This window comes from Molothrus aeneus, chromosome 1, assembly GCF_037042795.1.
Source record: "Molothrus aeneus isolate 106 chromosome 1, BPBGC_Maene_1.0, whole genome shotgun sequence".
Classification (NCBI taxonomy): Eukaryota; Metazoa; Chordata; class Aves; order Passeriformes; family Icteridae; genus Molothrus; species Molothrus aeneus.
In genome coordinates, this window is record NC_089646.1 from 1,583,897 (window position 1) to 1,597,059 (window position 13,163).

General features: G+C 45.0%; 1 protein-coding gene across 1 annotated transcript; it reads right to left on the bottom strand.

The window, feature by feature from the left end:
* Positions 1–853: 853 nt before the first annotated feature.
* Positions 854–13,142, bottom strand: JMJD4 (jumonji domain containing 4). The gene is made up of 7 exons (XM_066550349.1): positions 13,039–13,142; positions 10,974–11,457; positions 8,721–8,886; positions 7,488–7,613; positions 5,966–6,233; positions 3,559–3,705; positions 854–2,731 (listed from the first exon to the last, which is right to left on the bottom strand). The coding sequence occupies exons 2-7, from the start codon at positions 11,230–11,232 to the stop codon at positions 2,420–2,422; spliced, it is 1,278 nt and encodes a 425-aa protein (XP_066406446.1). The 5' UTR covers positions 11,233–11,457; positions 13,039–13,142; the 3' UTR covers positions 854–2,419.
* Positions 13,143–13,163: the final 21 nt, after the last annotated feature.

Consider the following 13,163-nt stretch of genomic DNA (forward strand, 5'->3'; position numbering starts at 1 on the left):
ATTCCCCATGGGTATTTGGGATGCTCTTCCCAGGATCCCAAAACAATTTAAAAATAGCCCTTAAAAAAATCTTATTTTTGACAGTTTTTATCCTTTTTTTTTTTTTTTTTCATTTTTCCTGGGATTTTTTTTTTTCTTATCCAGAAAAATATAACTCCCCAAGCTTTTTCCAGCTGCTTTTCCCGAGTTTTCCTGATTTCCTAAATTAAGGAAAGTGCTTCTTGATACTTTTGGAAATGAAGAATTGGAAATCCAAAGCTTTCTAAAAATGGGATTTTTTGTCATTTTTCCCTTGGGATTTCTTCATTTTTTCCAGGAATTTTTTACCTTATCCAGGCGACTCTGGGAAAACAAAATCCCCCAGGTTTTTTCCTCCCATTTTCCCCAAATTTTATCATTTAATAAAAAACCAGATTAATTACAAGGATTACTGTATTAATGAGAGAATCCCATGGGAAGACTGCCAGGAATTTTTATTTTAATAAAATTATGGGAATTTTGAAGAACTTCCAGGATCCACGTCCTCCTTCTTCCAATCTTCTTTGTTTTCAGGAATTTGGGAATTTTCTAAATGAAGGAAAAGTGGATCCCTGATAATTTTTGGGAATGAAGAACTGGAAGTCCAAATAAATGGGATTTTTTTTTTTTTTTAATAAATAGGAGTTTTGTCATTTTTCCCAGGAATTTCTTCATTTTTCCGAGGAATTTTTTTGCCTTATCGAGGTGACTCTGGGAAAATGAAACCCTCCAGCTTTTTTCCTCCCATTTTCCCCAGATTTTATCCTTTAATAAATAACAGATTCATTACTATGTTAACTAATTAAGAATTAATATATTAACGAGAGAATCTCACTGGAAGTTTGCCAGGAATTTTTATTTAAATAAAACTTTGGAATTTTGAAGATTCCAGGCTCTGCGTGCTCCTTATTCCAATCTTTGTCATCTTCAAGAATCCAGGAATTTCCTAAATTGAGGAAAAACGGCTCCTTGATATTTTTGAGAATGAAGGGAAAAAAAATGCAAAATTCCTACTGCAAAAGGACATGCAAAGTGCAGGGGGGTAAAAATTCCAAGGAATTCAAGGAAAAACGAGGTGGATCTTCAGTTTGACTTCCTAAAACTTCTCGAAATTCCAAGTTTTTCTTGGCTTTGATTTTGGGAAGGATTCAAGCGAGGCCTGAAGGTTAACAGTGTGCAGCCATTTGTGCTTCCAGGTTTTGGATTTTTCCAAGGAAAAGCAGGAGGGGGAGGTTCCACTGGGAATATTCTGGGTGGGAATTGTGCTGTGGAAGCGTGCAGGAGGTGCTGGATCCACAAAAAAATTCCACAAGGAATTTTTTTCCCTGAGTGCCTGCTCAGAATCCTAAAAAATGTGGGATTTTCATTTAGCTGGGATCATTTTTTTCCCCAATTCCTCCAAACCACTCGGAACTTTCCTGATCTTTCCTGGAGGGAATTCTGGGGCTTGGGATAGAGCGTGGGATTTTGGGAGCATATTCCCATTCCTGGTTTTTATTGGGATTGAGTCAAAGCAGGTTTTGCTTGGAGTTGAATTAAATTAAATTTAATCCTGAGCGTCTCAGCTTTGGAAATCCCACTTTGGAAGACACGGAATCAACATTCCCAAATCCTGGCTCCAGCTCAGGCTTCCATGGAATTCAGCAGCTGGAATTCCCTAAAAAAAGGGATGGAAAAGCTGAGCTGCACCTGGAAGAGGAGGGGTTTTAACAAAGCTGAGCTTAAGCACGGGGAATTTGCTGCATTCCAACACCAGATGATCCACAGGGAATTTTTGCCCTGAGTGATGCTCAGAATCCTAAGGAAGTTTGGGATTTTCCTTTGTCTGGGGTGGTTTTTCCCTTAATTCCTCCAAACCACTCAGAATGTTTGGGAATGCTCTCCCTCCTTCCATTCTTCCTGTTCCCACTGGAGTAAAGCTCTTGTCCAAGTCCATTTCCTCCAAGCTCTTTGGAAAACACCTTGGAAAAGCGGGAATTCAGAGCAGGGCCGTGCCTATGGCTGACTCCAGGTGATGGCTCCAGCTCAGGCTTCCATGGAATTCAGCAGCTGGAATTCCCTGAAAAAGGGATGGAAAAGCTGAGCCGCACCTGGAAGAGGAGGGGTTTTAACAAAGCTGAGCTTAAGCACGGGGAATTTGCTTCATTCCACTTCCACACTTGATCCATAGGGAATTTTTGCCCTGAGTGATGCTCAGAATCCTAAGGAAGTTTGGGATTTTCCTTTGGCTGGGGTGGTTTTTCCCCTAATTCCTGCAAACCACTCAGAATCTTTGGGGATGTTGTCCCTCCTTCCCAAACGCTCTCCCTCCTTCCATTCTTCCTCTTCCCGCCGGAGTAAAGCTCTTGTCCAAGTCCATTTCCCCCAAACCCTTTGGAAAACACCTTGGAAAAGCGGGAATTCAGAGCAGGGCCGTGTCGATGGCAGACTCCAGGTGCTGGAGCAGCGCCTCCGGAGGAGGGGACAGGGCAGTCAGGTCCAGCTTCCGGAAATCCTCGTTAGCGCTTAACGAGCTCAGCACCTTCACCGTCCTCTTGAGGTCGAAGACGGCGTGCAGCATTCCCAGGGTGGAGATGGCAGCTCTGGAATCGTTCCGGGACGAGGATTCCTCATCCAGGCCCTTCTCCAGGATGGAAATCCGGTTTTCCGCGATGACTTTGAGGAAGTTGTAGAATTCCTTGTAGTCGATGCCCGTGCAGGATTTCATGATCAGCTGAAGGGGGAAATGGAGTGAGAATGGGAATGGCGGCAGGAAAAAATCCCTAACATCGGATTTGACGAAGTTGGGAATTCTTTGGAATCATAAATAATTATGTTTAATAATTTTTTTCATTGGAATTGCTTCTGGATCCAAAGACACTGAGTTCTTTTTCCAAGTATTATTTGTGGGAGTTTTCCCAAATACTCGTTTTTGGAAGGAAATCAACCCAAGGAGAGGGAACAGCTTCCAGATATAAACTTGGAATTTGGTTCACCCAGAAGATTTTGGAAGGAATCCCACCCATCCTCTTCCTCATGGAACTTTGGTTGGATTATGGAGTTTGGTCTTCTGGATTCTTTCCCAGCGCCAGGGATACAGGGGCAGCCACAGCTTCTCGGGGAATTCTATCCCGGCCAGGAATTCCTTCCCAAAATCCCACCTAAATCCCCATTTTCCCAATGGGAAGCCATTCCCAGTCTCCTGTCATTCCACGCTTATCCCAAATCCCTCTCCAGCTTTTCTGGGACCTCTTTAGGCTCTGGAAGGGGCTCTGAGGTCTCTCCCTGGAATTTTCCCTTCTCCAGGTGAACATTCCCAGCTCTGATCCTGAAGTTCTCCATCTTTCCAACCAACATTCCAACCTGGACACAGCCAATAACCAGAAGCAATTCCCAGACTTTCACAGGGAACGTTCCCAAACTTTTACGGGGGAGCATTTCCCAACAAAACAAAGCCGTCCCCAACTCCTGCTTCCTCAAAAACCCACGGAAATTCCGCTGCGAGTTACTCCAGGAATCCCGGAATTCCGGCTCCCCGGGTGATCCGGGACTGGGCAGTACCTGGCACTGGAGGTGCCAGTCGTCCATGGGATCTTTCCATTGGCTGATCTCCCTCTGGACGGCCGCCAGCTCGTCCTGCAGGAAGCTCCACATGACGGCCACGTTGCACCCGTTGACCCAGTTGTGGTTGATGGAGATGGTGTCTTCCTGAGGGAAAAGTTTGGGATAATCCGTGGATAATTAGTGATTAGTCACAAATTAAGTGATTAGGGATGATAATATGGAATGTGCTGCTCCAAAATGTCCCTGATTCCCAAAATGCGGCCGCTGACCCGGCTGTGGTTGATGGAGATGGTGCCTTCCTAAGGGAAAAGTTTGGGATAATCCATGGATAATTAGTGAATAGTCAATAAATTAGTTATTAGGGATGATAATATGGAATTTGCTGTGCTCCAAAAACCTGATTCCTTCTTTAGAAACCCAAAATATCCCTAATTCCCAAAGTGCAGCTGCTGACCCGGCTGTGATTGATGGAAATTGTCTCTTCATGAAAGACAAATTTGGGATAATCCGTAGATAATTAGTGACTAATTAAGGTAATAGGAATGATAATATGGAATTTGCCGCTCCAAAAATCCTATTCCTGAGCAAACCAGAATGTCCCTAATTCCCAAAATGCGGCCGCTGACCCGGCTGTGATTGATGCAAATGGTGCCTTCCTGAGGGAAAAATTTTGGATAATCCATAGATAATTAGTAATAAATCACTAATTAAGTGATTAGGGATGATAATATGGAATGTGCTGCTCCAAAAATCCTGAGCAACCCAAAATGTCCCTAACGCCCAAAATGCAGCCATTGACCCGGCTGTGGTTGATGGAGATGGTGCCTTCCTGAGGGAAAAATTTGGGATAATCCATAGATAATTAGTGATTAGTCACTAATTAAGTGATTAGGGATGCTATTATGGAATTTGCCGCTCCAAAAATCCTATTCCTGAGCAAACCAGAATGTCCCTAATTCCCAAAATGCAGCCGCTGACCCAGCTGTGGTTGATGGAAATGGTGTCTGCCTGAGGGAAAAGTTTGGGATAATCCATGGATAATTAGTAATTAGTCACGAAATTAATTTTTAGGGCTGATAATATGGAATTTGCCACTCCAAAAACCTGATTCCTTCTTTAGAAACCCAATTCCCAAAATGCAGCCGCTGACCCGGCTGTGGTTGATGGAAATGGTGTTTTCCTGAGGGAAAAATTTTGGATAATCCATAGATAATTAGTAATTAGCAACTAATTAAGTGATTAGGGATGATAATATGGAATGTGCTGCTCCAAAAATCCTGAGCAACCCAAAATGTCCCTAACGCCCAAAATGCAGCCATTGACCCGGCTGTGACTGATGGAGATGGTGTCTTCCTGAGGGAAAAATTTGGGATAATCCATAGACAATTAGTGATTAGTCACTAATTAAGTGATTAGGGATGATAATATGGAATTTGCCGCTCCAAAAATCCTATTCCTGAGCAAACCAGAATGTCCCCGATTCCCAAAATGCGGCCGCTGACCCAGCTGTGGTTGATGGAAATGGTGTCTACCTGAGGGAAAAGTTTGGGATAATCCATGGATAATTAGTAATTAGTCACTAAATTAATATTTAGGGATGATAATATGGAATTTGCCACTCCAAAAACCTGATTCCTTCTTTAGAAACCCAATTCCCAAAATGCAGCCGCTGACCCGGCTGTGGTTGATGGAAATGGTGTTTTCCTGAGGGAAAAATTTTGGATAATCCATAGATAATTAGTAATTAGCAACTAATTAGGTTATTAGGGATGATAATATGGAATGTGCCACTCCAAAAATCCCATCTTAAGGGATCTCAAGGATCATCCCATTCCATGGGCAAGGGCACTTCCCACTATCCATGGTGCATGGTGCTCCAAGCTGGAATTCCTCCTTCCTGGGAAGGATTTCCACTGTTTCCTCTTTCCCAGGATCTTCCTCCTCCTCCTCCTCACCCCAATTCTATCCCACGGAATTCCTGGAATGGTTTGGATGGGAAAGGACCTTTGGGGTCATCCCATTCCCACCATCCCAGGGTGCTCCAAGCTGGAATTCCTCCTTCTTCCATCCTTTCCTCTTCCTTTTCCCTGGGATCTTCCTCCTCCTCCTCACCCCAATTCCATGCCACGGAATTCCTGGAATGGTTTGGGTGGGAAAGGACCTTAGGGATCATCCCATTCCCACTCTTACAGGGTGCTCCAAGCCTCATCCAAGCTATCCTTGGATGCTTCCAGGGATGGAGCTTCTCTGGGAAAACCATTCCAAACCATTCCTTCCCAACATCACCCAGGAGAACAGATCAACCTTTTCCCTTGGAAGTCCCAATTTCCATCCATCCCAACAAAACCTTTGGGATCCCATTTCCCGATCCAAGAGCAATTCCCAGCGGGATCCATGCCCTCACCAGGTTATGAACCTGGTGGTGCCACCCGCTGGGAATGAAGACGATCTCTCCGGCTTCCTGGAGAATTTCCAGAGGGGGCTGGCTCTGGCTGTAGCGCGGATAAATCCTCTTATCCCGAAGATCCGGAGCCGTCACGTCGAAGGGGAGATTCCCGTGGCGATCCTTGAGGAATTCCTCCTGTCCTGCGGGATACAGGAGCCATTTCTTCCTGCCGCAGACGTTGGCTGACCAGCTGTAGGAGCGGAAGACGTCGGCGTGGAACGGCGTCCTGGGAAAAATCAGGGATGGGCAGCAATCAATCCCGAAAAAATTCCAACAGGGATCCGAGTCGCTGAGAAGCCGAGGTGCTGATCCCAAAATCCCTTATGGAATTTCGGTTGGATTATGGACTTTGGCTAAGTCAAAAGGCCAATATATGGATACTGATCCCAAAATTCCCCCTGTGGAATTTCAGTTGGATTATGGGGTTTTGGTTATTAAAAGGCCATTATGTGGATACCGATCCCGAAATTCCTCACGGAATTTTGGTTGGGTTATGAGTTTTTGTTATTAAAAAGCCACTGTATCCATACTGATCCCAAAATTCTTCATGGAATTTCAGTTGGATGATGGGAGTTTTGGCTATTAAAAGGCCACTGTATCCATACTGATCCTAAAATTCCTCATGGAATTTTGGTTGGATGATGGGAGTTTTGGTTATTAATAGGGCATGACGTGGATACTGATGTCGAAATTCCTCGTGGAATTTTGGATGGATTATGGAGTTTTGGCTATTAAGGCTATTATATGGATGCTGATCCCAAAATTCTTCATGGAATTTTGGTTGGATGATGGAGTTTTGGATATTAAAAGGCCACTGTATCCATACCGATCCCAAAATTCCTCATGGAATTTCAGCTGGATTATGGAGTTTTTGCTATTAAAAGGCCACTGTATCCATCCAGATCCCAAAATTCCTCATGGAATTTCAGTTTGATTATGAAGTTTTGGTTATTAAAAAATCACTGTATCCATCCAGATCCCAAAATTCCTCATGGAACTTTGGTTGGATGATGGAGTTTTGGCTATTAAAAAGCCATTTTATATAGATACTGATCCCAAAACTCCTGATGGAATTCTGGCTGGATAATGGAGTGTTTTACATCCTCTGCGCTTCTCCTCCTTAATTTACCCCAAAAATCCCTTTAAGGGCAGGAAGTTCTGATAAAAACACCCCAAAATGCAGCTTTACAACCAACACTGGGCTGGAAATTTCACCTGGAATTTTCCCCTGGAAAACACTGGAGTTATCCCTGCACATTCCAAGTGGCTGATCCCAAGGGAATTTCTCCCCTAATCTACCAGATCTTTTTTTTTTTTTTTTTTTTTTTTTTGTGGGCACAATTTGGGGTTTTCCTTTTCCCCTCCCATCCAGAGCCAGCTGGGACACCAGCAGACCTGCCTGGTTATTCCTGATGGATAATGGGATAATTTCCTGGGATATTCAGCTGGAAAAGGAGTTTTTTTGGGATGAGAGCCTTACCAGGATCCCTTGGGTCCCATGTAGACGAACCTAAAATCATCCACGGCCACGGCATCCCAATATTCGTTGAGCCAATCCGAGGAAAAATACACGGGAGTGGTGTAAACATCCTGCTCTGGAAAAGCTCTGGAAAACAAAAGCACTTGGAAAAGCAGCTCAGGAAAACAGGATGCCCCAAATGCAGTGGGAAGGGCAAGGTGGATCCTTAAGGATGGAATTCCTGGGGTTTGGGGTGGAAGGGAGTTGAAGGAGCAGCTTATCCCAAATTTTCACTGTCCCAGATTATTCCAAGCTGGTCTTGGGCATTTCCAGGGATTCAGCGGTAGCCACGGCTTCTCTGGGAATTCCATCCCAGCCCCTCCCCATTCCCACAGGGAAAATTCCTTCCCAAGGTTCTTTTCCAGAGCTGGGGGAAGGTAACTTGAAGGAGTGGGAATGCTCCCAGAAAAGCCAATGGATACTAAAGGATCCTGAATCCAACATGGCCATGGAATAATCCCAACTCAAATCCCACTCCAGGTCTGACTGTAGGAGATGTTCCAGTGCCCCTTTCCATAGGGAGAGAACATGGAATGGTTTGGCTGGGAAGGGACCTTAAGGATCATCCCATTCCATGGCCAAGGACAATTCCCACTGTCCCAGGCAGCTCCAGCCTGGCCTTGGGCACTGCCAGAGATCCAGGGGCAGCCACAGCTGCTCTGGGAATTCCATCCCAGCCTCTCCCAGCCATGAATTCCTTCCCAAACTGAGTTGAAAAGGATCTTGAGCTTGGAATAAAAGCTGGGAATTAGGCTGAGGGAATAGGGGGGATTTTAGGAATTCAGAGCTCTATTTGGAGCTGGGGGCCAAGACTTTGGAATCCCTCAGGGAATGCTGGAATATTTTCCACAACTGAAAATCATGGAATCATGGAATTTTTAGGGTTGGATGGGATCCTAAAGAACATCCAGTTCCAACTTCATGCCAGGGACACTTCCCACTGTCCCAGGCTGCTCCAAGATGGCTTTGGGCACTTCCAGGGATGGAGCAGCTTCTCAGAAAAATCCATCCCAACCCGGAATTCCTTCCCAAATTAAGTGGGAAGCCGCCATTCCCTGGCTCCTGTCATTCCATGCTTGTCCCAAATCCCTCTCCATCTTTCCTGGAGCGCCCTTAGGCTCTGAGGATTCCATGGATCCTTCCCTTCTCCAGAGGGACATTCCCAGTGCTGGAGTGTTGGGAATGAGCCCTGACCTGCTCAGGTGCCAGTCCTTGAGGTAGAGGCAGCCCCGGGAGGAGCGGTAGCCGTTCCTGATGTATTCCCGCCAATATTCCACGTATTCCTTGAAGGGCAGCTGCTCCTTGGGGTTGGAATTGTATTCCTTGACATCGCAGTTGGCAACGGGCACCACGGCTTCTCCTGGAATTACAAATCCCTCAGGAATTCTCCAGAGGAACGAGGAGGATTCATCAAATCATCTCCACCTCAAGCTCAGCCCCGCAGAGTTCCAGGCTTTAAATATTCCAAAGGAAGCACCCCAATCATGGAGCCATCATTCCAGGGAAACACCACCCAGGAATTACAAACCCCTTGGGAATGAGGAGGACCCATCAGATCACCTCCCTAAAGTTCATCCCTGCGGAATTCCGGGCTTCAAATATTCCACAGGAATATTCTATATCCTGGAACCATCATTCCAGGGAAATACAATCCTGGAATTACAAATCCCTCAGGAATTTTCCTCAAGAATGAGGAGGACCCATCAAATCACCTCCGACTCAATCTCATCCCTGCGGAATTCCAGGCTTCAAATATTCCAAAGGACCCAGCCCAATGTTCCAGAACCATCATAACAGGGGAACAGGATCCAAGAATTACAAATCCCTTGGGAATGAGGACGACCCATCAAATCACCTCTCTCAAACTCATCCCTGCAGAATTCCAGGCTTTAAATATTCCAGAGGAACCATCCCAATCCCAGAACCATCATTCCAGGGGAACACCATCCAGGAATTACAAATCCCTTGGGAATGAGGAGGACCCATCAGATCACCTCCCTAAAGTTCATCCCTGCGGAATTCCGGGCTTCAAATATTCCAAAGGAACCATCCCAATCCCAGAACCATCACTCCAAGCTAACAAAATCCAGGAATTACAAATCCCTCAGGAATTTTCCTCGGGAATGAGGAGGACCCATCAAATCATCTCCAACTCAGTCTCATCCCCGCGGAATTTCAGGCTTCAAATATTCCAAAGGAACCATCCCAATCCCAGAACCATCATTCCAGGGGAAAATGATCCAGGAACTACAAATCCCTCGGGAATCCTCTGCAGGAATGAGGAGGATCCATCAAATCACTTCCCCCTCAAGTTCATCCCTGCAGAATTCTGGACTTTATAAATATTCCAAAGGAACCATCCCAATATTCCAGAACCATCATTCCAGGGAAAAAATGATCCAGAAATTACAAATCCCTTGGGAATTAGGAGGACCCATCAAATCACCTCCCTAAAGTTCATCCATGTGGAATTCTGGGCTTCAAATATTATAATGGAACCATCCCAATCCCAGAACCATCGTTCAGAGGGAACACAATCCAGGAATTGCAAATCCCCCAGGAATTTTCGTTGGGAATGAGGAAGATTCATCAAATCACCTCCCTCAAGCGCATCCCCATGGAATTTTGGGCTTCAAATATTCCCAAGGAACCATCCCAATATTCCAGGGAAACACCTTCCAAATCCAGAGCTGTTTATTTTAAGTGACCTGGATTTTCCTGCTGTTTATTCCATGTGCCCCAAATTTTCCTGGTTTTTCTTTGCTGTGACCTGAATTTTCCAGCTTTTTATTTTAAAGGGAATTTTCCCCTTAAATCCATTAAGAGGGAGGTATTGATTAGGACTGAATCCTTTAGGATTTGGAATAATTAAATGATCCAAGATTTTGAATTTATTTGAATAATTAATTATAAAGAAAACAGGGGAGTAAATTTCAACTTGGAATCTGCAAACCAGACCGTGAAGAAATGGGAAAAATCCATGGATTAATTTTGGACAAAAGCTTGGAACTTTGGGTTTTTAAAGTGCTTTTATCCCTAAAATTCAATCCTAAAAAGCTGAATCATTTAGGATTAGGAAAAAAATCCCAGGACTTACCAAACTTCTGCAGGAGATGCTCAGAGTTGGGTTTCCCATGGAAAAAAAATCCATGGATTAATTTAGGATGAAAACTTGGAATTTAGGGTTTTTAAAGTGCTTTTATCCCTAAAATTCAATCCTATAAAGCTGAATCCTTTAGGATTTGGAATAATTAAATTCTCCAATATTTAAAATTTATTTAAATATAAATAAAAAATAAAATTTGGGCGTGTATAAATGGAAAAAAAAAAACCCCTGTATTAGTTTAGGAAAATCATGGAATTTTGTTTTTTTTAGTGCTTTTATCACTAAAATGCAGTCCTAAAATACTGAATTCTTTAGGATTTGGAAAAAATCCCAGGACTTACCAAACTTCTGCAGGAGATGCTCAAAGTTGGGTTTCCCATCCCACGTCACCCAATTTTTCCTGCTGCCCCAATCCTCGGTGAACTTGGCTGAGAAAATGCAGGGATGGTTGGGAATGAGATAATCCCGGAAAAAATCGGAGTAAGTGAAGGAATCGGCTTTGTCAATAAAATCCACGTGGCCCCCGGGGAGAGCACCCGGAGAAGAATTCCCAAAATCCCGGAAAAAAGCGGTGGAACAGGCAAAGGTTGCTCTGTCCATGCAGGCTGGAAAAAATTCCTGGCTGAGCCAAGGAATTTGGAAAAAGAATCCCAAAAAAAATCCCTGCTAAAAATGGGATTTGAGGATTTAAAAGTGTGGAAAATCATGGGGAGATTGAGGGGGAATGAGTGTTGGGATAATTTGGATTTTTCATGGTTTTTGGGATAGCTGGGAAATGGATGTTTTTTATGGATGTTTTTTCCTCTTGTCAGAGCTGGTTCCGTCCTAAAAAAGCAGGAAAAGAAAATTTCAGTGGGATATTCCCAAGGAATTAATGAATTGAAGGGGTGGAGGGAAAGAATTTCCTGAAATGTTTGGGAAAGCTCTGGGATCATCCCTTTGTTCCCAGATCTGGCACCTCCCACTTACTACAGAGCTTTTCCCAAGGATTTGGAGCAATTGCAGAATAAAAATAGGGGAAAAAATGGAAAAGAAACCAAAAAAATAGGGAAGGGGAAGGCTGAGCACAGAGGGAATAAAGCAAAGAGGCTGCAGGGATGGGACTTGGGAAATGCTGAGGGAAAAGGGGATTTAGGGATCTCCAGGAGGGAATTCCCTTCTCACAGAGCTCCAATGGCATATTGGGATTGAGGAACCTCCATGAAGGAATTTTCCCTTATGGAGCTCCAAGGGAGTGTCGGAATTATGGGACATCCATGAGGGAATTCCTCCCTCAGAGGTCTCCAAGGGAACACAGGGATTAAGGGAAATCCATGAGAGAATTTTCCCTCACAGAGCTCCAAGGAAATATTGGGATTAAGGGACATACATGAGGGAATTCCTCTCTCACAGAGTGCCAAGGGAATATTGAAATTAAGGAACATCCATGAAGGAATTCTTCCCTCAGAGATCTCCGTGGGAACACCAGGATTAAGGAACATCCATGAGGGGATTTCTCCCTCTGAGATCTCCAAGGGAATATCAGAATGAAGGGAAATCCATGAGGGAATTCCTCCCTCACAGAGCTCCAAGGAAACACTGGGATATCACAGTGGGAATAAAGGATTTCCATGTGGGAATTCCTCCCTCAGAAATCTCCAAGGGAACACTGGGATATGGCAGTGGGATAAAATGATTTCCATGAGGGAATTCTCCCTTCATGGAGCTCCAAGGGAATATTGAAATTAAGGAACCTCCATGAGGAAATTTTTCCCTGAGAGATCTCCAAGGGAATTAAGGGATACCCATGAACTCCAGGAAACACTGGGATATCACAGTGGGAATAAAGAATTTCCATCTGGGAATTCCTCCCTCAGAGATCTCCAAGGGATATGGCAGTGGGATTAAAGGATTTCCATGAGGGAATTTCTCTCTCAGAGATCTCTAAGGGAACACCGGGATTAAGGAACATCCATGAGGGAATTCCTCTCACACAGAGCGACCAGGGAATATCAGAATTAAAGAACATCCATGAGGGAATTCCCTCCTCAGAGATCTCCAAGAGAATATAGGAATTAAGGGAAATGCATGAGGGAATTTCTCCCTCATGGAGGTCCAAGGAAGCACTGGGATATCACAGTGGGAATAAAGAATTTCCATGTGGGAATTCCTCCCTCAGAGATCTCCAAGGGAACACCAGGATTAAAGGGACATCCATGAGGGAATTCCCCCCTCAGAGATCTCCACGGGAACACCGGGATTAGGGAATTTCCATGAGGGGATTCCCCCCACGGCCATCCCCAGTGTTGGGGGGAGGACCCGGACACCACAGGGCGTCGCACACGCCATGCCCGCCCCGCCCTCCCGTCCCACCCGCACCGTAGCTGCCCGCAGGAAGCGGGAGCACCCCGACGGAGCCACACTCACCTCCGCTCCCCTTAGGGCAGCCCCGCGGCGCGAATGGCGGCGTCTGCAGCGACAATGAATGGCTATGGCGGGTGCCGCCGGAACCTCTGCGTCGGGCGGGTGGGGGCCGGGGGGGAGGTGAAAAG

Coding starts and splice junctions, on each gene's coding strand:
- JMJD4 (XM_066550349.1), bottom strand. CDS start 11,232: ATGGACAGAGCAACCTTTGCCTGTTCCACCGCTTTTTTCCGGGATTTT. Junction 6,234..7,487: donor ATGGGACCCAAGGGATCCTG/GTAAGGCTCTCA, acceptor GATTTTTCCCAG/GACGCCGTTCCACGCCGACG. Junction 2,732..3,558: donor ACTGGCACCTCCAGTGCCAG/GTACTGCCCAGT, acceptor TTCCCCCTTCAG/CTGATCATGAAATCCTGCAC.